This window comes from Pholis gunnellus (genome assembly GCF_910591455.1).
Source record: "Pholis gunnellus genome assembly, chromosome: 14".
NCBI lineage: Eukaryota > Metazoa > Chordata > Actinopteri > Perciformes > Pholidae > Pholis > Pholis gunnellus.
Window position 1 is genome coordinate 1,706,930 of NC_136541.1, and position 24,449 is coordinate 1,731,378.

At 44.0% G+C, this 24,449-nt stretch overlaps 2 protein-coding genes across 2 annotated transcripts in view; one reads left to right on the forward strand and one right to left on the reverse strand.

The window, feature by feature from the left end:
• The window catches only part of myo10 (myosin X), a 102,702-nt gene extending 93,053 nt beyond the window's left edge, over window positions 1–9,649 (forward strand). The window contains exons 29-41 of the mRNA XM_079173419.1: window positions 390–483; window positions 1,830–1,885; window positions 2,231–2,373; window positions 2,819–3,010; window positions 3,143–3,300; window positions 3,792–3,915; window positions 4,546–4,843; window positions 4,947–5,154; window positions 5,272–5,408; window positions 5,509–5,629; window positions 5,831–6,307; window positions 6,554–6,745; window positions 7,030–9,649. Of these exons, the coding sequence (XP_079029545.1) occupies window positions 390–483; window positions 1,830–1,885; window positions 2,231–2,373; window positions 2,819–3,010; window positions 3,143–3,300; window positions 3,792–3,915; window positions 4,546–4,843; window positions 4,947–5,154; window positions 5,272–5,408; window positions 5,509–5,629; window positions 5,831–6,307; window positions 6,554–6,745; window positions 7,030–7,140 (2,311 nt within the window). The 3' untranslated portion in view covers window positions 7,141–9,649. The remainder of the gene's footprint in view (window positions 1–389; window positions 484–1,829; window positions 1,886–2,230; window positions 2,374–2,818; window positions 3,011–3,142; window positions 3,301–3,791; window positions 3,916–4,545; window positions 4,844–4,946; window positions 5,155–5,271; window positions 5,409–5,508; window positions 5,630–5,830; window positions 6,308–6,553; window positions 6,746–7,029) is intronic.
• A 1,722-nt stretch (window positions 9,650–11,371) lies between these two features.
• Window positions 11,372–24,083, reverse strand: marchf11 (membrane-associated ring finger (C3HC4) 11; the record flags this gene model as incomplete). The annotated part of the gene is made up of 4 exons (XM_079173425.1): window positions 11,372–11,694; window positions 14,945–15,137; window positions 19,077–19,232; window positions 23,736–24,083. 4 exons carry the CDS (start codon window positions 24,081–24,083, stop codon window positions 11,372–11,374), a joined length of 1,020 nt encoding a protein of 339 aa, XP_079029551.1.
• Window positions 24,084–24,449: the final 366 nt, after the last annotated feature.

The following is a 24,449-nucleotide window of genomic DNA, read 5'->3' on the forward strand; positions in this document are numbered from 1 at the left end:
TGATGCTGATGCTGACGCTGATGTTGACGTTGACGTTGACGCTGATGTTGATGCTGACGCTGACGTTGACGTTGACGTTGACGCTGATGTTGATGCTGATGCTGATGTTGACGTTGACGTTGACGCTGATGTTGATGCTGATGCTGATGCTGACGCTGGCGTTGACGTTGGCGTTGACGTTGACGCTGATGTTGACGTTGACGTTGACGTTGACGTTGACGTTGACGCTGATGTTGACGTTGACGTTGACGCTGATGTTGATGCTGATGCTGATGCTGACGCTGACGTTGACGTTGACGTTGATGCTGACGTTGACGTTGACGTTGGCGTTGACGTTGACGCTGATGTTGATGTTGATGTTGATGCTGATGTTGTCTCCGTGGTTACAGCCAGTGGTTCAGCGTGCTGAGTCAGGTCCACGGCTCTACAGAGCAGGAGATCAGAGAGATGCACGACGAGCAGGCCAACCCCCAGAATGCTGTGGTGAGTACTGCCGGGGGAAGCAAAGCACTCTGGGAGATGGAGTTGCAATAATGTATGCCGGGCTGGGAGTTTTTATCAAGAATAAATGTTTTTAATGTCAGACTTTCAAATCATCTTCCCAGAACTTAAAAGCATTTAATCATCAAATTTAAAATGTGCTGATGATGTGCTGATGATGCTCAGACTTCTACCTGATTCAGCTGCTTCACACATAACAACTCAGTTTGTTGTGTTTCAAGCCTCAAATACATCAAGATGCATTATGCAAATACTAAGAGTGACGACTGAAGTTTGTGTTCAAACTGTGTGTTTTAGGGTTCAAACACTTTATCTTCTTATTACAGTGTGGATACGGTTTAAAGCTCCTTTTGTAAAGCTAAGTTTATATCGATACACAGATTTTCTGTATCTGTTTTTAGCTAAACCAGAGAAAAAGACGTCAGAAACGTCTAAATATTTAATCCCATTGATACAAAACAATCCTGATCCTTGATGTACACCGTGGACCGCTGTGGTCTGATACATCCAGTGTGCACAGTTAGCTCAGGAACATTAGCATTAGCTCAGAGCTTTAACTCCACTCCAGAGGACAGACGGTGTGTCTGTGAGCTCGTTCACTGATCTACGAGGACGTAAAGGACGTACTCTTCAGCAAAACGACCTCCTTTATGTTGATTTATTTTAGCTGGATGATTATGAAAAACCTTTTTTTAAGCATATTTTTTTCACCAAGTCTGAGAGAGAAGGCAGAATATTTATATGTATAAATAAATAAATAAATCCAAAGATATTAAAATGATAGAAACCACAATATAAATGGGGTACAATTAGTTTAGTCTAGTTTTTATTTTATTTTATTTTGTATAACTAATAACTAATATCAGTGCAGGAAGAGGCACAAAGCCCACTGGGCTTATTTGAAGCCTCCACCTTTAATATTACAATTTCACAATATTATAGAGAACACAAAATGAATAAGATATGATGTACAACAACAACAACACACAATCAATTACACTTAATACATCTCCACACAATGCATCGTCTCTTTAATTACAGCTAATCTGCATCTGCTTCATCTTTCCTTCAGTTTCCTTTGACTTTAACATTCACTGAGAGATCAAATCTGAATCCACTCGACCTCGTTCTGTTCTTTTCTATTCTGTCGAGGTCGTTTGTGTTGAACAGGACACAGGTGTGTTAGTAAAGCCACATCCTCTTTTCAGTGTGTGTGTGTGTGTGTGTGTGTGTGTGAGAGATAATTGGTTTCCATGGGGGGCAGAAGAAGGTCAATCTCATTATCCGAACCCTGAACACTGTCACTGAGCCTCCCTCTGTCTCTTCAGGGCACGCTGGATGTGGGGATGATCGATTCGGTTTGTGCGGCAGATAATCCAGAGAGGTGAGGACCTGCATCTGGAGTCACGTCTCGTCTCTGAGCAGACCTGCTCCACACACTTCTGTTATTATTCAGTATTTGAAGCGTCTGTTAGATTTTGACTCTGGAGAGAGAGAGATGTGACCTCTTCCAGACGACCTGAGCCATGTGGAAGGACTCTTATTCAAAGAGTAGCTGACCTATCACGAACTCTGGTGTCAGACATCTGTTCACGTCATAAGACATGCAGTAAAGTCACAGAGTAGAACAGTCGTAGTAGAGTCCGTCTTACAGTCACAAAGCTATGATAGATGTTTGTCTGTTCTCTTCTTCCTCTGACGTGAACTCTGTTCCTTGAACACGTCACAGGCCGAACTCCTTCGTCATGATCACGGCGAACCGCGTGCTGCACTGCAACGCCGACACGCCCGAGGAGATGCACCACTGGATCACGCTGCTGCAGCGCTCCAAGGGAGACACCCGGGTCGACGGCCAGGAGTTCATCATCCGAGGTGACGACGCAACGGCCCGACGTCCCTTTACCCTCGATGCCTCTTAAAGGGCCGGAGTCCGTCCTAGAATATAGAATATATAGAGTATAGATCAGATTCACAGATATGAGTAATGTTAGAGGAACATCAGCAGGCTGGTTGTGGAAGCCGTTGACTTATTGGGTTCTTTTTACATTTTAAACTTGATTACTTTTTACTTGAAGTTCTGGTTTGCGGGCTAGTTGGTGTGGCAGCTTAACACCAAACTCCATCAACGTTTAAGCATTTATCTGACTTTATGAGATTATAACAAACAACACAAACTTAACAGAAAATGTCTAGTTAATTAAGCTCATAAGGAAATAAATCTAACCACATCTAAGTGCTTCCACGGTCGGGTTTAGCTCGCTGCTGCGACGTGGAGCTGACTGTGAACCTTTTGTCTTGATCGCTCTGTTTCCACCAGGCTGGCTTCACAAAGAGATGAGGAACAGCACAAAGGCCTCGCTGAAGCTGAAGAAGCGCTGGTTCCTGCTTACCCACAATTCCCTGGACTACTACAAGAGCTCAGAGCGTAACGCCCTGAAGCTGGGAACGCTGGTGCTGAACAGCCTCTGCTCGGTGGTTCAGCCGGACGAAAGGGTCTTCAAAGACACCGGTGAGAAAAAGGAAATCCTGTTATTTACATTAAAGCTTCCTGTTTGCCCCTCACGGTCTTCCTCACGTACCGTTGCCACGTCGTTTATTAACGTGACTCGTTGTCTCTCGGTGTCGTCCTCCCCGGCTACAGGCTACTGGAACGTCATCGTGTACGGCCGCAAACACTCGTACCGTCTCTACTGTAAGCTGCTGAACGAGGCCACGCGCTGGGCCAACTCCATCCAGAACGTCATCGACACCAAAGCGCCCATCGACACGCCGACGCAGCAGCTCGTCCAGGACATCAAGGTAGGAAGCTTCCCCGGCTTAAAGCTGGCGTTAGACTGCGTCCATGTCGGTGTAGTTCTACCAGAAGCTAACAGAGGGTGAGGAGACGGATCTACAGCATGAGAGCTTTTAAAGTTGTAATATTTTACAAATAGACTGGGTGACTTAATGTATTGGAACTTATTGATGAAGAAGACACATCTTTATTAGCCTTTCTGTGGATTATGCAGCCATGCAGAGTCTATCCCAGCATGCATCGGGGCAGGAAACACTTTGTTAAGTCTCTAATCAAGTGAACATGTGTTCCTACATGCAAACTGTTGCAACAAGGTGATGGAAAAGTGTGTTTCTTTTTTTTGTTAAATTGTGACTATTTCATAATTCCATAATTAAGATCTAACTGAAAGTTAAATGAGCACAATGACAAACCCGCCCGCTGCACGCTGCAGATAAGAGCTCAGCACAGAAGCACAGACGTAGTGAACCCTCAGGACTCTCTCTGCTCTCTGCAGGAGAACTGTCTGAACTCGGAGGTGGTGGAGCAGATCTACAAGAGGAACCCCATCCTCCGCTTCAGCCAGCACCCGCTGCACTCGCCGCTGCTGCCGCTGCCCTACGGAGACATCCACACCAGCGGTGAGTCACACGGACACGAGACACAAAAAACACTGAAATATTCAGACAGTCTCAAGAATCAGACACCAGATTATAAGTGACAATATATGCAAATATTTTACATTCAGGAATATTCAATCACATCATTGCTTTAATATCTAGATATTGAGGAAGGTTAGATTTGACCAAACTATGATACATTCACTGAAATACGTGATTTAACTACTGCCTTCCAAAAGTTAACTTAAAGCATGAACGTGTGATTATGAACACGCATTTGTTTAAATTACCAACATGTGTGTTGTACTGTACAGTATCATATCTAGTTATTATTATTAAGTGGCAGGAATTTAATTTAAGACAGAAAAGATGGATTTTTGGAAGCTTAATGAACTGATTTAAACGCAGAATTTACCTGAAGATTCAAACAATAGAGACTTGAGGTTTTTAAAGTGTTTCACAAGGCAGTTTGGTGCTAATCTCCCCTTGCAGCAGACCCACTTGTGTAGCTGCACAGGTAAAGCTTCAGGCAAAATAATAATCAAAATGAACATTAACCGAAGTCCAGTCACGTTGTGACACAAACACGGTGATGTACCAACAGCAGCTATGATCACACAGCACTGACCTCTTCGCTCTGCCCCGGTTCAGCTCTGAGAAACAGAAGCTACACGACGCTGCAGGACGAAGCCCTCAAAGTGTTCGGCTCTCTGCAGCACCTGGAGGGCGTGGCCGACCTGGTGCCCATCATCCAGGGCATCCTGCAGACCGGCCAGGAGCTCAAGCCGCTCCGGGACGAGCTCTACTGCCAGCTAATCAAGCAGACGGTGCGGCCGCCGCATCCCGGCAACCCCGGGAACCTCTGCAGCTGGAAGATCCTGACCTGCATGTCCTGCACCTTCGTCCCGACCAGGAGCATCCTCAGATACCTCAAGTTCCACCTGAAGAGGTATCGGCGTGTTCACAGATGGATTTCTGTCTCCAGAAAACGACAACTTGTCTTTACAGGTTAATCTGAAGATTGTTAATGATCCAAATCGCTTCCTCTGCAGAACTCGGGAGCTCCTACCCGGCTCGGAGATGGATCGTTACGCCGCCTTCGCCCTGGACTCCCTGAGGAAGACTCGAGCCAGAGAGAACGTCCCGTCGCAGGAGGAGATCCGCTCCATCGTGGCCCGGCAGGACATGAGCACCACGGTCCACTGCCACGGAGGAGGCTCCTGCAAGATCACCATCAACTCACACACAACAGCCGGAGAGGTGAGTGACGGGCGGTCCCTGGGCGGGTTCTATTTACAGACATGTTTGATTTCATCTGCACACTTTATGAAAGTACAGTTGTGGATTATGAGGCGTTGGTTTGTTTTTGTGTGTCAGGTGGTGGAGAAGCTGATCCGAGGTCTGGCCATGGAGGACAGCAGGAACATGTTTGCTCTGTTCGAACACAACGACACCACGCAGAAAGCCATCGAGAGCCGCGCGGTGGTGGCCGACGTGCTCGCCAAGTTTGAAAAGTAAGCGTCGCGGCGTCCGTGTGCGTGTGTGTGTGTGTGTGTGTGTGTGTGTGTGTGTGTGTGTGTGTCTAAAACTAAAGTAATGTTCTGTGGTCTCCAGGCTTTCAGCCAGCTCAGACGAACGCAACACCGGATGGAAGTTTTACTTCAAGCTCTACTGCTTCTTAGACTCAGAGAATGTCCCCAAAGACAGCGTGGAGTTTGCCTTCATGTTTGAACAGGTAAGACACAATTCAAACAAAGATATGCAAGATATGGAAATTGAAGAACGAATGGTTTTGGTATTGTATCTTAAAGTATTGCTGTAGTTATGGTTCAAATCTCAGTTCATAATAAATCAGGTGTTTTATTTGGTGTATTGCACTAACTTACTGAGGCGGCAGCTCTGGAAACTCTATCTTACGTTGTTTTTTTGTCAACAGGCCCATGAAGCCGTCATCCGTGGTCAGTATCCGGGCCCCGAGGAGACTCTTCAGTTCCTGGCCGCCCTGAGGCTTCAGTACCTCCAGAGCGACCACGGCTCCCAGGCCAACGTCCCCGAGATGTCCCTGGTGTTCCCCATGGCGCGGTTGCGGGCCCGGGTGCAGAACTCGGCCAAGACGTTCGCTCCCGGCGCCGGCTCGGCGGCCGACCGCCCGGGGACCTCGGAGAGGAAGCGCTCGAGCTTCCTGGACGGAACGCTGAGGCGCAGCTTCAGGAGCGGCTCGCTGAGTCGGCAGAAGCTGGAGGAGGAGAACAGCCTGGAGGCGTGGGTGAGGGAGGAGGCGACGGCGGTGAGGACCAGCGTGATGGACAAGTGGAAGAAGCTGCAGGGGATGAACCAGGAGCAGGCCATGGTCAAGTACATGGCCGTGGTGAAGGAGTGGCAGGGATACGGATCCACGCTGTTCAACGTGGAGGTGAGGACAGAAAGAAAGTCCAACGTCTCTCAGTCAGCTCGCCCAATGTTTGCTACTTTGTTACGTAATTTTCAAATTCCAAACTTGGGCATTATTGGAATTCCTTTTCTTTCTTTTATTTATTCAGGGAATTAAAGTAAATACTTAAAGCAACCTATAGGTTGTGATTTCATGTTTACATTAAACTGTGAATCTGACTCAGCGTATGAAAGGCCAGCGCTCACGCGTCTTGTTTCCGTCGTCTAGTGTCGGGACGGAGCGTTCCCCTCCGAGCTGTGGTTGGGCATCAGCCGGGAGGCCATATCGGTGTACAAGCGAGGGGAGCCGTGGCCTCTGGAGGTTTTCCCGTACGAACAGATTCTCTCCTTCGGAGCTCCGCTGGCCAACACCTACAAGATCGCCGTCGAGGGCCGAGAGCTGGTCTTTGAAACGCAAATGGTTCGTACGGCAAATTGTTTTCTCTACGTTGGAATAAATGATGTGAATTTTTGAAGGAGGTTCAGTAACGTCAGGACTTTCAAATCCTTTTTACGACAATATTCACACGTCAAAGTTCGAGTCTACAGACAAATACTTCACTGTTTGGGCTTGAAGTGAGTTTTTATTTGTCATAAATTGCCGGTACGAGCAATACAGCATAGCAGCTACACATCAAAGTTGAGCTGATGTCAACTTTAATTTTAACTTTAACTCCTCCTCCTCCTCCTCCTCCTCCTCTGCAGGTCATGGACATCGCCAAGCTGATGAAGGCCTACATCAGCATGATCGTCAAGAAGCGCTACAGCAACTGTCAGTCCGTCAGCAGCCACGGCAGCCAGTGCAGCGCCTGGTGAACGCCGCCCTTTGACCTTTTAAACTTTACGGCCGCCGGCCCGCAGCGCCCGGAGCGCGAGGGGTTCCGGCTGGGACGCCCGTCATCGGCGCTCTGGAGAGGGAAGCAGCTCGCAGCACATCTGACCGGTCAGACTGACTCTGTGGATGCTGGAGACAAACCTCGAGGCTCTTAACGTCTCAGCTCAAGATCAGTATTTTGAATGGTTTCGTTCCAAAACATGAAACATCCTCACCTGAGAGCTCAGAAGGAGATTTTATCCTGATGATGAATCAGCTGATAGTCGAGGGATGGAGCTCAAAATAAGACTTCTGCATCACATTTCTTTGGTTGCCAGCTTTTCAAAGGTTGTGTAACTAAACACCGACGACACCACGAGCCCCACTTTGTACAGAGTTGATAAATCATTTGAAGTAAAAGTTTCCTTTATTCATTTGCGTCTTGAAGCCCCGAAGAGCTCAAGAGCCTTCAAGCTTAAAGGTTTCATGAACGGGACGACGTCTACACAACTACCAAAGGTTTCACAGAGAAACAGTCACTTATCCCGTAAAACGACACAAAGATAACACAAAGAAGTGCATCCAACATCAAAATAAAACCGCTTTAAAGTCAAAGTGGTTCGTAGCGTCGACTCCAACTAATGGAAGGAAGACGTTGATGAGGTCATTGAGCACAAAACACGATCACACAGAAACTAAATATACAAAACGAACCATTGATCAAGTTTCTCCCAAAATCAAACCAGCTGAAGGTTTCCTGTGGGAGGACGGAGGCGTCTTGTTTTGGAATAAAACCGATTCTTCCCGATGCTAATGTGCTGTGACACGACACGGACTGTTGATTCAGGGCTTTGTGTTACCGAGGCTTGTGTGTGTGTGTGTGTGTGTGTGTGTGTGTGTGTGTGTGTGTGTGTGTGTGTGTGTGTGTGTGAATGTGAGATTAAAGAGACGTGTGTCTTACATGTAAAAACTAAAATAAGTAAAGCAGTTAGTTTCCTCTGCTTTGAACACTCTGGGACTCGACCTTCTATACGAACTCTCTTTAGGGACGATCTGCTCGCTGTGAATACGATGCATCTGTTCTCAGCGTTTTTTTAATTTGTGATCGATTGTTTTCGATGGATTTGCTGATGAAGTGCCTGTTGAAGCTGCAGCAGGACGAACTGAACGGGACTTCAGCCTGAGAGCTGCTCCCACGTCCCCCTGAAGCTCCCGATGTTCTATTCACGCTGCAGCCGCCGTCCAGCTACGCAAGTCCTTCAAGCTAAATTCTGTCCTTGTGACGGATCTGGTGGTTTCTTAATATGGGTGGTGCGTAGCAAAGCACGCACATCCACAGTCTTCAGTTTGGATTTGTGCCATTTATCACATTTACTCTCCGAATCTACACAAACACCAACACAGCAGCTCAACTTCCTCTTTTTAAAAACCTCTTTGGCCGCAAGAGACCAGATCCCGCTGAGGACACAGAAATGGTTCCAAAGAAATAAAACCTAAAGTACATAATGTAAAATGATGAACCTTTGTCCATCCAAACTGTTAATTTCTCTTTTGTAATTTTATATGATTTTTTCTACCAACATGAAATACATTCATTGTTATTTATCTGAATGTAAACGGATCATTTAACACTTTCTCAATTAATTCTCCATAATGTACATAATGACATCATGAAACTACATTTACTGCATTCAGCATTTAATCTGTGTTCGCTGCTGTTAATAGAACCAGGAACGTGTTTTCAATCAGCCACTAAAACCACTCGTTTCCATCATTATTGTTTGAATTGCAGCGACACAAACGTCCCCTTTAATCTGCAGTCATCGATCACTGATTCATACATCATGTTTGGGGCTGTTTGAATATTATGGTCTGTTTTTTCTTGCTAAATAATAACCCTGCATAGTCATTCTTCTATTTTGACCCCCAATGGTTCTGTTCTTTAGTACATAAATACTATTCCACACTTACAAGCACTTAAAAAATGCACCAAAGCCACAAAACACGACAGAAAGACAGAATTGTCATTTTCACTGAACCGTGCAGGTGAAGCACAGCTCTGGTGCCGTAAAGGCTTTAAAACACGAGGCAATGATTGAACATTATGATGATAAATAAGTGGATTTTGATGCGAGGACTTGCTGAGCTGGACTGTGTGCAGCGTAACATTCCTACAACATTTCACTGGAGCTCCGCGGGCGGCAGATCCATCCAAAGACGCGTGTGCAGGATTCTCCCACGGTGCCTTGTTGTATATTGTGTACACTTCTATTGTTTTCCATGTGTGGTTTCTGTTTCTTTTGGTATAATGTGCAATGTTTTATATATATATATATATATATATATTATAATCACATGGCTGTACATTTTATACTGCGAGTCTTTGCCTTCTAATTTTCCTCCTGAATGATGACGATGTGGTGATTTTTCTCTACTGCTCTCCTGTTTAATCTGCATCAGCTGTGTTGTGTATTGAACGGATGATTCTAACAATAAACGATTACGAGAGGAGTTTTATGTTCGGAGTACTTTCTAATGAATTAGATTGAGGTCAGTTTGGTGCCAGAGACTCGGCGCACAGGACAGAGACAGACAGTCGCGGAGTGATGACGTCACAAACTGTGACATCATGAAAAATGATGATGTCACAGTTTCAGCTCTCAGAAAAGGTGCCATCGTGACATCAGGCAAATAACCCACGCTGCTCTCTGTGTATATAAATATTCTTTATACATCACATCCATGTTACATTCAAAAGAAATAGAAATACAGCCGACAGCAAGAGTCACATTCAAGTCATGTCTGTGCTGTTGCACTGAGACGTCGTTTGCAGCCTCATGAGGCACCAAAAAAAACAACAAAGAATCCAAAATGACCCGAGGGTCGAGAACACAACCACAAACCCCAAAACCCCACGACCCAAACCCCACGACCCAAACCCCACGGGGCTCCTGGAGGCTCCACAGAACAGATCAAAACCCACAATCTTTAACGGCAGGATTCATTCCAGGATAAGTCATCCGAGTACCAAGTTAAAAAAATGACAGAAAACGTCCGTATTTGCCGCTTGCATTGTCGACTGAAACTGAAACCTCGATATCTGTCTGACATCAGCTGGTTTTGTGCTCATTTACAATCTGTTTAAATCTCTGAATCCTGCGTCCTTCCTACTTTTTTAGCTTGATATTGTGTTCATGTTAACAGATTTTCTGGTTCGGAAGATTTGCCAGCAGGGATGTAGCGATACCGATGCCAGTTTGGCGTATCAATCAAATATTCTGCTCGTGTACTTATACTCTAAATAAATCTATTCCGATACTTTTCGGCAATGTGACGTTAACCTCTCGTATCTCAGCAGTTTGGAGTCATATTTTAGGATAAGCAATGATGACAAAAGTGGAGCAGATTGCAAATGGCGCTCTATTTGTATCAGGAAAACACAAAGTTTCATATCCCATTGGTAACAGAAAGTGAGGATAATATGATGAAAATAAAACGTGTTTTTAAAGTCATTCTTAGAGCTGTGATGGTATTACCTACTCATAGGGGTACTTGGTATCGGCAAGTACCCAAATGTAAGTACTTGTACTTTGTCTGAAAGTGGGACGGGAGCGTTCCTAGTTGCCATGAAGCAGTTTTTTGTCCTACTCTGCCTCTGATTGGCTGACCCTGATGTTATAACAATCTCACTCCTCATGCCTGAAGTTAACCAACCCAACCAAGAGGAGTACGAGCCAATCAGAGGCGGCGTAGGGCGGGGCATTTGTAATTTAGCTTCCGGGAACAGTTAACTTATTGTTTATCACGTAGATCAAACAAATTAGGCCAAAAGTCTACTTTTACTTTGACTTTCTGAGCAATTTTTCCATCGTCATTCTTTATGGATGTAGCCAGGAGGCTAACTATGGGATGGCTGAGTGCTGAGTGATGGTGTCAATAGTTCTACATCTGATCATCTTTCTGTCCCACATGACATGAATGCTGCACAATGTCCAGGAAAAAGAAAGGTGATTGTGGTAATAATGTAAATAATAAAACACAGAGACAAAAACACCACATGTGAGTTCATTTAACTGTTGAGATAGTTTTGGGGGACCAGCCCCAGAGCAGACAACCAAACCTGCAGAAAAAAACCCCAAAACAACAGATTGTTGGATATTATAAATTACCCAGAAAAAGCCCATATTGTTGCCACCAGGTGCGAACCATCAGACGCATAAACACCGCCCGGTGTTACACCGATGTCACGCGAACGACAACCTCTCCTGAGTCACTGTCCTGGCTGAGGTTGTTTCGGGGCCCCAGGCCGGGGCAGAAGGGGCCCAGACAGAGGCAGGTCCACGGCTGCGGCCCCAGCTGGGTGGGGCGTACGGGCCCGTCGGGCCCGAAGGTGGCCAGAGGCAACCAGAGCGTCCTGGGGGACAGCGAGGAATGGCCGGTGCTCGTCTCCTCCAGGTCCTTTGCTTTGTTGTAGCTCTGGACGTCCCAGTGGAGGTTGACGGCTCGCCAGCGCATGAAGACGCTGTACACCGCTGCCCCCTCGTGGACGATCAAGCCTGTCACAAGAACAGAGACAGCACAGGAGACGGTGATCCTCCGATACGCTCACGTTTTTTAGCTATTTTCTAAACGTCATTGTCGGAGCTACAGGAAATATTCTGAATCAGGTATTGTAATTTCTTCAGCATGCTTCAACAAACATGTGGCGTATTTGTCCATTTTTCTTCTCCATGCTATGGAAGCCCATTCCCGCCAGCAAAATAAAAAATAAAATAAAATAAAATCCACGCCAAAAAAATTATATATATTTATCCACCCAGAAAAAAAATAAAAGATTATGTTTTTTTTTGTTTTTTTTGCATGTCGTATTTGTTCCGGAAAAAAGTAAAAAAAAAAATAAAAGTTTATGATGGGTTTTTTTGCCGGAAAAAATACGACATGCAATTCTACACAAGGTAACTATTACTGGTGACTTTTGTAAATGTTAGATGTTATATATCATAAGTATTAATATGTAGAATTGCATGTCGTTTTCATGGAAAGACTGGCGAGGGGATGAAGGGACCTGTGAGGAGATCGTCACTGAAGCGCATGCGCACTTCTAATCTAAAAAAAAAACATCATAATCTTTTTTTTTTTTTTTTTTTACTTTTTTTCCGGCTACAAAAAAAAGCCCCCAAAAAAAAAACAATCTTTTTTTTTTTTCTGGGTGGATATATATATATATATATATTTTTTTGGGGTGGATATTTTATTTTTTTATTTTTTTTTGGGTGGATTTTTTATTTTACGTTTTTTAGCTATTTTCTAAACGTCATTGTCGGAGCTACAGGAAATATTCTGAATCAGGTATTGTAATTTCTTCAGCATGCTTCATCGTTTTCTACCTCAGTTTATGGTTTCTTCCATTTCCATGAACATCCTTAAACAATTCACAGAAGAAACAACCCGGCTTTCAAGGCTGAACTCTGGACTTCTGGTTCACAGGTTTTGGGGAAAGCTGAGTATTTATCAGCTGCTTCTCTGGTATGAAATGTTACATTAAAGGAAAACTACCCATAAGAAAACTAACCCTAAGTCTTGATGAATTTAAGAAAATAGAGCAAAACTAAAACAAAACATCTGTTCACAAACTCTCACACATACAATATAATCTTGTAATAAGTCTCATTTATCCATTCGCATGCTCACTACTTCCCAAACGCTCGCACCGCCGGGTCTTCAGTTCTTTGGATGTGTTGATACAGTTTAGCTGCAGTTAAACGCGTCGCCCGTTTACTTCCTTTGTTCTTCGTGGAGGCATGCGAGAAAAAATAAGTTTTCTTCAAATATTCAAGGTAATACGGGGCGAGTAACTGATGTTCAAATGGTCAGTTGTGTGGGGGAGGTATACCTGTAAGAGCCTTTGTGCCGATAGTTAAAACAGAAAAAACGCCACTCAATAATACAATGAAAAAAAAAGAAACCATACCAATGTGCCACCTAAACTGGGTTTCAGCACATTTAAAGGCTTTCATTGATACTCAAAACCATAAACTGCCTTCAGTTTACCTCTTTTTTTCAAAGCTTATATAGAATAAACACAGGTCATTAACATATTCTTTCTTTGTCACAAATAGGGTAAAAGGTCTGCAAAGCTGCTCGTGAACAAATCCCGGTCACAGCTCAGTAGAGCTGAAAACACAGATGTACTTTTAGAGTCAGAGTGACTTCTGTCCTTTGTGAATAAATCGCTTATGAAAGGAGAACAGGCATCTTCTAACACCAGGACCTGCATGAGAAGCATCACGTTTGTAGGTTTCCCCGAATAACAGGGCTCAAGTTGTAGGCCACAGCGTAACTATCTAAAGCAACATCATAAAGTAGCTTCAAGCGTCAGGCTACAGCAGGTGTTGTGCACACCTGTATAAACACGAGTGGATCTACAGTCTACAGTCTACGGTTGTCAAGCAGCCTGCGAATGACGGCGAACAACTCTCGATGCCAATCAACGCATGCAAGCTGTGACTTCAGTGCTCTGCCTGAACTAATGCTACGCTCCATCTGTGCTCTGGATTTAGTCTGATGAAACCTAGACCGAGAAACGAATTAAAGAGAAATGATCTCGTCTGTTGCACAAATAGAATCCAGCTTTCACAACTTTAAAGCCAGGGATGGATATCTTCTTCAAAAACCTTTTGGTAATCCAACTATGAAGCAGTGTCTGTCTTTCTGTGTCCGTCTTTCACATTTCTCGAGAAGCACTCATTCGATCTATTTCACCCCGGATGGTTGTTGGGGACCCGATGGAGTGCTTGGTTGAATTTGGTGCAATTTGGACACACGGCATTATTAATAACCTTTGACAAACTGGGCTCTGCGGATTTCAGTTTGTCGTCCACAGCGGGGCTTTGCCACGGATGTATAAAGAGAACTCACTGGATACAACGTTCATCCCTTAGACAGTTGCTCAGTGACACAAGAGGTAAAACAAAGTTTGACCTACGAGTCTATAGAACGAACGCACCAATGTTTCCTTTAGCTCCGCCTCCCAGCCCTCGGTCCAGCCTCGTTCTCATTCACATGGATGTTTGGACGGACAATAACTCTGGATTTGGTCTATTCCAGTGTTTGTGCTGGGAAGTTGATTTACCTCAAAAAAAGAGTTACAGATGTCTCTTTCCCAATCTAAGTCTACGGGAAAAAGTCTTTTTGGGCCCCGAGGCATCCTGTGACACAACCGGAAATTGTAATTTCAAAGTTTGGCCACTATTTAAAATCTGCTCCAGACTCCAGCACTCTTCCTGAGGGCTTGGGCTTACAAGGCTGTGACTCATTGACTGCACTTCATGCTGGATATACCAATGTTACAACCAAACTCTTCTTCATTTCCCTGCAGTTACATCAGGAGCTTGGATCCTAGCAATCAAACTACTCCAAAAGGGAATGCATTCTGAGGCACCACGTGCAACGAACGGCCACGCCGGCCTAACAATGCTTTAAGCAGCAATGCCAGGAGCAACGCAATGGGCACGCTGCGAACCGGCAATGCACAAGTTTGTTGAGATTCTCTTTACATCCCAATCATTTAGGGGGAGTGGCTTTAGTGGAGCCCTAAAGGGACGGGCTTTCAGTGTTGGTGACTTACCAACTTTCTGGCCAGATTTAGTGACTTTGTGCTGCTGGCTACTTTCATTGGAAAAGATTTGGCAACACTAGGGTGGGTTTTTAATCCAGCATACTCTTGCTAGTTTCACAATACTAAAGCTGGCTTTAAGTTTAACAGATATTCTGACCAGAGGAACTTCTTTACATTCGGAGGCTCACCTACGCACACCAGGTCCATGAAGCCGTACATGCCGTAGCAGATCTGGAAGAGGACGTCGCGGCGCTGCCAGATGGCCTGCGGGCTGAGAGCCGACCACAGCAGCCAGGAGATGCTGGCCACCAGGAAGAGGGAGCCCAGGAACACGGCGATGATCTGCACCTTCTCCACCAGGGTGATGGTGATGGACTGCCACTGCACACGGAGACAAGAGAGAACCAGAAGGACTGTTACAGAAGAATATGCCTCATGAGGGGGATACCTGGGTACGCTTAGAGCAGGATTGCTGAATTTAGTTTTTGCGTTGACGATAGTTCTTCAGTGTCGAGGTACACGAAACATATTAGCCGACCGTCCTCTCTAAGTGCAACAAACACCATATTGCACGATGCTCCTTATAACACCGGCGCAGATTGGTGTATGTATGCAGGAGAGGTGGTGGGGCCCATTGTGTCATAATGTGGCCATGAGAACAGGACGTCACAACCCCTTGTCAACACAACATGTGGAGGACAAAAGGTTGTGGAGAGGACAAATCTGTGTGTCAGAGGCAAATCACTAACAAGAGGAGATAGGAAATAGGAGTGCGGAGGAGAAGAAAACAGAATAACTAACTGGGAAACAGAAAGTCGTTGATGCCGAGCGGATGACTGTGAAGCTGCACAGTTCAGAAGTAAAGACTTCAGGCAGAAAGCAGAGCTCTGAGCCTCGGCTGTGTGTTTGCTCGGTCTGCCAGCGACTCAAGATCCCATCTGGAGCGAACAAGATCTGAAAAAGGCCTCGACGTTCGTCGGTGAAAGAAACGATCCAGAACGCAGATATTTTAAGCATCTCTGTCTGTTCAGCTTTGGAGGAAATGAGGTCTGAAGGAATCCCGACGCTCCAAACTGACAGCAGAGACCTGAGGAGCAAACGGAGACACTCAGCAGCTTTACAGCCCAAAAAAACTACCTCATTTCGGTTTTCTTGACAGTATAACTCTCGACAACATTGGTTTAGATGCAACTCAGCTTTTTTTAAATTGAGCAAAACCCCTTGAAAACAGAACACTTCCTCTGTGATGGGGGACGGTCAGAATTCAGAGCAGCAGACGCAGAAATGTCCTGTTTTATAGTTCATAAAAAAACAATGCTTAACTTCCCATGATGCACCCTGCCTGGTAAATGCTCACACATCCTTTTAACACCGGGTTGGTTACACAGGCGTTCTGTTAACAACACAGCAGAGCCATGCCAGCGGCTCTGAGAGTTTGTATTTTTTCATCATTGTGGTTGAAGCTGTATTTGCTAAATGGGTTGAAAGTTCACAGCTCAACTTGGTGTAAAGCCTTCATTCACCTTTTTAAAGCCTGGATTGTGCACATGTGGCGTATTTGTCCACTTTTCTTCTCCATCCTATGGAAGCCCATTCCCGCCAGCAAAATAAAAAATAAAATAAAATAAAATCCACGCCAAGAAAATTATATATATATATCCACCCAGAAAAAAAATAAAAGATTATGTTTTTTGTTTTTTTTTTGCATGTCGTATTTGTTCCGGAAAAAAAGTTTAAAAAAAAAAAAAAGTTTATGATGGGTTTTTTTGCCGGAAAAAAGTTTAAAAAAAAAAAAAGTTTATGATGGTTTTTTTGCCGGAAAAAATACGACATGCAATTCTACACAAGGTAACTATTACTGGTGACTTTTGTAAATGTTAGATGTTATATATCATAAGTATTAATATGTAGAATTGCATGACGTTTTCATGGAAAGACTGGCGAGGGGATGAAGGGACCTGTGAGGAGATCGTCACTGAAGCGCATGCGCACTTCTAATCTAAAAAAAAAACATCATAATCTTTTTTTTTTTTTTTTTTACTTTTTTCCGGTTACAAAAAAAAGCCAAAAAAAAAAAACAATCTTTTTTTTTTTTTCTGGGTGGATATATATATATATTTTTTTTTTGGGGTGGATAAAATAAAAAATAAAATAAAATAAAATCCACGCCAAAAAAATTATATATATATATCCACCCAGAAAAAAAATAAAAGATTATGTTTTTTGTTTTTTTTTCCGCATGTCTGGGTGGCTATATATATATTTTTTTTTTTGGGGTGGATAAAATAAAAAATAAAATAAAATAAAATCCACGCCAAAAAAATTATATATATATATCCACCCAGAAAAAAAAATAAAAGATTATGTTTTTTGTTTTTTTTTCCGCATGTCTGGGTGGCTATATATATATATTTTTTTTTTTGGGGTGGATAAAATAAAAAATAAAATAAAATAAAATCCACGCCAAAAAAATTATATATATATATCCACCCAGAAAAAAAATAAAAGATTATGTTTTTTGGGGTTTTTTTGCATGTCGTATTTGTTCCGGAAAAAAGTTTAAAAAAAAAAAAAAGTTTATGATGTTTTTTTTTGCCGGAAAAAATACGACATGCAATTCTACACAAGGTAACTATTACTGGTGACTTTTGTAAATGTTAGATGTTATATATCATAAGTATTAATATGTAGAATTGCATGTCGTTTTCATGGAAAGACTGGCGAGGGGATGAAGGGACCTGTGAGGAGATCGTCACTGAAGCGCATGCGCACTTCTAATCTAAAAAAAAAACATCATAATCTTTTTTTTTTTTTTTTTTTACTTTTTTCCGGCTACAAAAAAAAGCCAAAAAAAAAAAAACAATCTTTTTTTTTTTTCTGGGTGGATATATATATATATATTTTTTTTGGGGTGGATAAAATAAAAAATAAAATAAAATAAAATCCACGCCAAAAAAATTATATATATATATCCACCCAGAAAAAAAATAAAAGATTATGTTTTTTGGGGTTTTTTTGCATGTCGTATTTGTTCCGGAAAAAAGTTTAAAAAAAAAAAAAAGTTTATGATGGTTTTTTTTGCCGGAAAAAATACGACATGCAATTCTACACAAGGTAACTATTACTGGTGACTTTTGTAAATGTTAGATGTTATATATATCATAAGTATTAATATGTAGAATTGCATGTCGTTTTCATGGAAAGACTGGCGAGGGGATGAAGGGACCTGTGAGGAGATCGTCACTGAAGCGCATGCGCACTTCTAATCAAAAAAAAAAACATCATAATCCTTTTTTTTTTTTTTTTTACTTTTTTCCGGCTACAAAAAAAAGCCAAAAAAAAAAAATCTTTTTTTTTTTTCTGGGTGGATTTATATATATATATTTTTTTGGGGTGGATATTTTATTCATTTTTTTTTTTTTGGGTGGATTTTTTATTTTATTTTGCTGGCGGGAATGGGCTTCCATAATTTTCTGAGCGATGAGTCATTCGTGAAAAGGCAATAACGATGATATTTAAAAACTGTTTGTCGAGAAGGTGAAGAAGCAGGAAAAGTGACATCATCACAGAGTAGGTGCACTTCTACATTCGGCTTTTCTAAACGAGTCGAAGCGACAGATGCAGGTGGGTTCATCGTTGTCAGTTTGCCAGTGAAACTGCTTCCACAAGTTCCGCTGTTTGCCTCCACCAGAGAAGCTGTGAATATTCCTGAACATTATAAATCTAACCGGTGGGTCGATACATCCCAGACTGTAAAAACAATCTCTTGTTAATGCCTCCCATAATAATTTCGAGAGCACGCTCGGAGGGAGAAAACGGTAACCTCAAATGTTTATGGCAGTAAAAAGGCTGTAAAAACAAATAACCTCAGAGAGAATATAACGGCTGCAGTTTAATGTCACATCCCTTTAATGGGAAATGAGTGTTTTTCAGGGAAAAGAGCACTCGCTGCGTCATTTATAGCCACGAATTCTCAGTTTATACCCCTGTCTTCATACAAACGTGACTTAAAGGTGCAGTGTGCAGGGTTTGATCGGCCAGGAAGAGACTCAAAATGACCATAAAGAACATAAAACGACGACAAAGAAACACAAAACAACTGCACAGAGACACAAAACAACTGCACAGAGACACCAAAGGTGCCTACAAAGACACACAAACTGACCATTAAGTGACACTGCAGACAGAAAAGAACATTTTTGTGAAGGTGGCACCGGATCGTCTGTGCTAGGACTCTTTCTACAACAACAGTCCCTACCTGAGGCAGCTGTACCCAGAGAGGAACTGGCCCGTGAAACCACCCTTCCTGCAGTATTTTACCTGCCACGGTGTCTTCAGGTTGATGGCGATGATGTGGAAGCGATAGCAGCAGAGCTCGCAGGTCCAGCAGCCTCGCTCGCTGATCCACTTCAGCAGGCAGTGCTGGTGGGTGTAGCGCACCGAGCCGTCACACCGACACGGGTTCAGCAGGTCGCCCTGAAGACCGCAGAGAGGCCAAAGGTCAGATATTAACAGATTCAATGGGGGGGGGGGGGAACAAATGGCAGAATACACTGGAGGGAAACAACAATAAATTGCTAAATGAAATTGGACAGCTGCTGAGATACACGATGCAGAATTTGACTGATTCAAGAAAGCTTCGAGGGCCCGAAAATTGATTTTGAAACCTTAAGGAAACAGAAGAACTCCAGACTAATGCATGCTCTGCACACCTTTAGCTAAATGGTCGTACAAAAGGTTCAACTTGGCAAAAACACAAATCAGTATGTTACTTTACCGAGATAGATGCACGACAAATTCAACAAAAAGACACAGATTTCGGCCCGTTTCATCATTTGAACATCTAACGATGGAACACGGAGGCAGCGAAACAAAGACTATAATATTAGTCTTCACATCTTGTCTGGTGTGTTTTGTTATCTTGACCACTCTCCGTAGCGCCAGTGATGGAATTTTAAAGAAGCGATCTGCTTTTGAGTCGATATCAGAAGCGTGTCCTCAACATTTATCTCACCTCCGTCTCAAAGGGTCGATATGTCAACTTTCTCATCATCTAGAAATCCTTGTTTTCAGGCCACAGTTTGGCCTTTTTTCCTCTCCAGCGGGGTCGTACATCAAAGAAAAACAACTTGTTTCACCAGAGGCCTTTACCAGCGTCGCTCAGATCGATGATCATTTCTCAAAGCGACAAACTGACGGCGGATGTTAACGGCGTGAGATTAATCATCACCGCCGCACGTGTATCCGAGGCCGTCCTCAAGCAGCCGCTGCCGGAGCGCTGACCTGCCGGCGGGGCTGTGAGCCGCATATTAATAGTATATTAAGGTTCGTGGTCGGGCGGCTCGTTCTTCAGCGTGTCGTGTTAGCCTCGTGGCTTTAAGAGCACCTCGGAGGCTTTCGCTTGAATTAACTAAAAGCGGGTCAGCGATCCACCGAAGCAGAGACCGAAGAAACATGGAGCAGGATTTTAATACCTTTGTGATTTCTCAGAGGATTTGATGAAAAACAGTCCATTTATTTAACGGCCAAGACGAGAAGGTCTTCAGCTGAAGGGTGATAATAGAGCTATAATATCAACGTTTACTCGTTTATGACAAGAGAGGCAGGAAACACAGCGAGAGAGAGGGGGAGAGAGGGAGGGAGGGAGAGAGGGAGAGAGACAGAGAGAGAGAGAGAGAGGGAGAGAGAGAGAGACAGAGACAGACAGAGACAGAGAGAGAGACAGAGAGGGAGAGAGAGACAGAGAGGGAGAGAGGGAGAGAGAGAGAGAGAGACAGAGACAGAGACAGAGAGAGGAAGAGAGAGAGAGAGAGACAGAGAGAGAGAGAGAGAGAGAGACAGAGAGAGAGAGAGAGAGACAGAGACAGAGAGAGAGAGAGAGAGAGAGAGAGAGAGAGAGAGAGAGAGAGAGAGACAGAGACAGAGAGAGAGAGAGAGAGAGAGAGAGAGAGAGAGAGAGAGAGAGAACCGAGGGGACAGAAACATGCACCGAAGGTTCTCTTCCAGGAACTGAACCGGTAACGTTGCCGTTAAAATTGTTTACGCCGTTAATCACTCGACTCCAATAGAAACACACTATGGAGCATGACAGTTCATGTTTGACCTGAGAAATAGAAAAAGTAAAAGTCTCCCCAAAAGATACAAGTGGACCTCGAGTTAAGATCATCTTCATTAATTTCCAAAACAATCTCAACTCAAAGGGCCCGACTCATTTGTTCTGGAGCTTTCGACGAGACTTCATGGTCTTCATCAGCAGATGGAGTTTGCAATGAGGAGGAGTTTGTCATCTTTTATCTTTTTATATTGTTGTTTAAGAACAGCTTGGAGTGGAGATTGTATTTGGTCTCATTTGGTCTTTTTTTGGTGTTAAAATCATCTCATTGTGAGTCTCATCTGCTCAGACATTAATATTTTTAAAGTGTCAAATTTCTGTTTTGCAATCATCTTGACTGGGGAGCTCGCTCGGCCTGCGGGGCCTTGTATAAAAATCAAATATCAGTCTGGACCCGGAGGCAGAGCTATTAGATTAGCTAATAGTCCACAGCCCACGTGCAGGAGACAGGATATTCACTTAGGCATTTACGGCCCTGACTCCTCGCTTCCCCTCCAGCTCTGGCGGAGGGGGGGGGGGGGGGGACCGTCCCTCATCGAAGGCTCGCTGTCACGAGACAAACAGGACGGCGAGAGTGTCAGATTTCAGAGACGGGGTGGACAGAGTGTCCACATCTGTCCAGCCACCTCCAGGAAGGAAGACAGTTAGACCGACGCATCGCTCGGAGAGGATATGTATCGTTCATCCGTATGATTTAAGCTTTTATCAACCGTGATGTGGTTTGTTTCACTGTGAGTTTAGTGTACAGATAATCAATCCTCTGCTTACTGGAACACCTGAACTTAAATCAACTCTACACAGGACGTGTTTCATGAGGATTTAATGCCGTTTACAGCTTCACTACAGCATGCACTGATGTTAGTACTATATCATCGTATTCAAAGCAGTTAGAACTACAAATAAACCGGACTTGCAAAACTTTTTGAAATCAATGCAAAAAAAATTAAATAATTTAAAAGACTCCGTTAAAATACCAATTTATAGCCATAAAAGCTAATGTATGAACAGCAAACATCCTCTGAAGGAAACTTCCTCTCATGGTTAATGGTATCAAGCGTGGACAAAACTACACTTTAGATGTTATTTGGATTCATGTCAGATTATTAACACTCACATGTCAACAAATCGTAAACTGATTGATCTCAGATCAGCTGTCAGAAACATGAAACCTGCATCAAAGCCGCTCTAAATCTGCTGAGTAGCATCACTAACACGGGCTGCTGTAAGAGGACGACAGATCTAACGGCTGTGTTGTCGTGTTAATAATAACATGACATTCATTCATAACTACAAAAACTACAAAGAAGTAGAAAAACGTTGCTCAGAAATCCGTAGTTTGCATCATTCTGTGATTTTTATTCATGACTGGTGTTTCTGTAAACATGTGCAGCTGAACTACTGGAATCTAAAGCTTTCATTTCAGCTCTTTACAACACAAAAATATTAATATTATATTATTGCTTTTCTGCTAGAGTGCATGAAGGTTGACAAAGAACAGTCATAGTTTATGAACACACGACAAAACATCGCTGTCCACCCAGTGGACCCAAGTCATGTCTCTGACGTCTGATACGATCTGTCAGACATAAAGGACTCACCTTCTGTCTCTGTGAAGCGTTTATTATGCACGTTAAACATTTAGACATTTAGAAAGCAAACTGAATGAAACGGGTGACGATGACGTCAGACTCTCAACCCGACGTGCTGAGCTGTCCCTGGTGCTGAAGTCTGATTTTAAGCGATGCAGTTGTGTTTTAAATGAATGCATCCTTTTCTTTGATGGACAACTTTGTGCTTCTTCTGCTGCACTTCTTGTACCGTTAGTCATTGGCTCCAAAAGTGAGGCTCGGGGACCTAAAGGGTTCCCGGTGATCATCAGGATAATATAATGTCGTTACGTATAACTTTAAACGTTTGGTATAAGGTCAGATATTAGGAGCTCCTGACCTCAGATTATAATGTTCTTAAAGCATCGACTGCATTCCCTCCCTGAGAGGGAAGCTGTAACGCTCATGGAGGAAGTGTCATGTGGCTATTAGTCACACTCCCTCTGACTCGATGTGGTTCTCCGTTTTTAAATCGATGAAATGGTTTTAGCTGCTTTCAGCCTCTTCAGAGATTATAGATGCTGTATGTCGAGGAAGGACTCATGTTAATATCTTTATATATCGTTGGGTAGTTTCAAACTTTGCATTTTTCAGATAAATGAATAAAAAAAAGAACATTTCTCTCTGAATCCGCTTTATTGGCCGAGTGTGAACACATTGAAGGGATTGTAATTGTTGAAATGTAGAAAAGTAAAGTCAATGTACTTGGTTACTTTTCATCACTAACTCATCTGTTAAAAAGTAAAATTGTGATATTCCTCATTATGTTGGGGGCCTTCTGAGGGCCCCTGATGAAGCCATGTGCTGTCCGTGGTGCTGAAGTCGCTGCAGCAGTTTAAAGGCCTGTGTTGTTAAAATGGGACTTTTCTGTTAGATGTTCATCTCACTCTTTAATTGGCTTTTGTTTAAGTTGTGACTGATAAGCCTTCGTATGTGTTTTGGTGGTTGGTGCTCCTCACTACTGAAATCTCTCCAATCAGGCCAGTTTGATGTCTCATTCAGTCTCTGGTGAATGTCCTGTCTGTCTGCACCTGTGTGTCCTATTGTGTCTCAACCAAGTCTGTCTTGAGAATGAGACCCCGTGTCACACAGATGACCTGCCTAGAGGTTAAATAATAAATAATAAATATGAGTTGCAGCAGTGAGCCAATCACTGAGGACTGACCTCACCTTCATTCTATTGAAACCAACTTTCACCATTCTAAAAGCTGTTCTTTTAGAAGAGAGGAACGTGTCAGAGGACTACACATCTACACAAACCTGCTCTGCGCCTTGGAAGCAGATCCGGCAGCTGGGAGTGGGGATGCAGGTTTCGCTGCTGCAGTTTGAATGCATCGTCTGCTCTTTGCCCGGTCTGCCCCCGACCGCTCCGTCCTCGCTGGAGAAAGTCCCCACGTCGTCCCCCTCACACGCATCCCTGCAGCTCCGACCCTCCCGGCAGCTCTCTCCCTCCTCTCCCCGCTCCGCCTCGTCGTCGTCGGGGCTCCGACGTCCTTGGGAGCCGTGCGGTTCGCTCTCCTCCCAGGTGTGGCGGTGGGTGATGGTGATGGTGGTGCCTCCCCTCGCCTCCCCACACGCTGGACCCGCCTCTCCCTCCTCTGTGCTCATGATCAAATGAAAAGTCGAGATAAAAATGGCATAGATGCCACCCCGACGGCTCACACGGTAATCCACCACCACTGCGACGCCGGGGACGTGATGCAGCCTTTGGGCTCCCAGATATATGCCTCCCCTCCGTGGATACCGAGCCGAAGCGTGCTCCTGTAGCCGAAACTATGGTGTGGTAGCCTGGAGGAGCTGCGGATCAGCGGCCGGACCCCCCCGGTTCAGCAGCGCGTCGGTCGGCTGGAACCGCCTCATGCGCTCCGGAGACCCGGGGAGCATTTCCAAGCAGCCTCCATGCATCGCCGCGGGGACTCAGACGTCCGGATTCCCCCTCTTCCTCTTCCCTTCCTCCTCCTCCTCCTCCCCCGC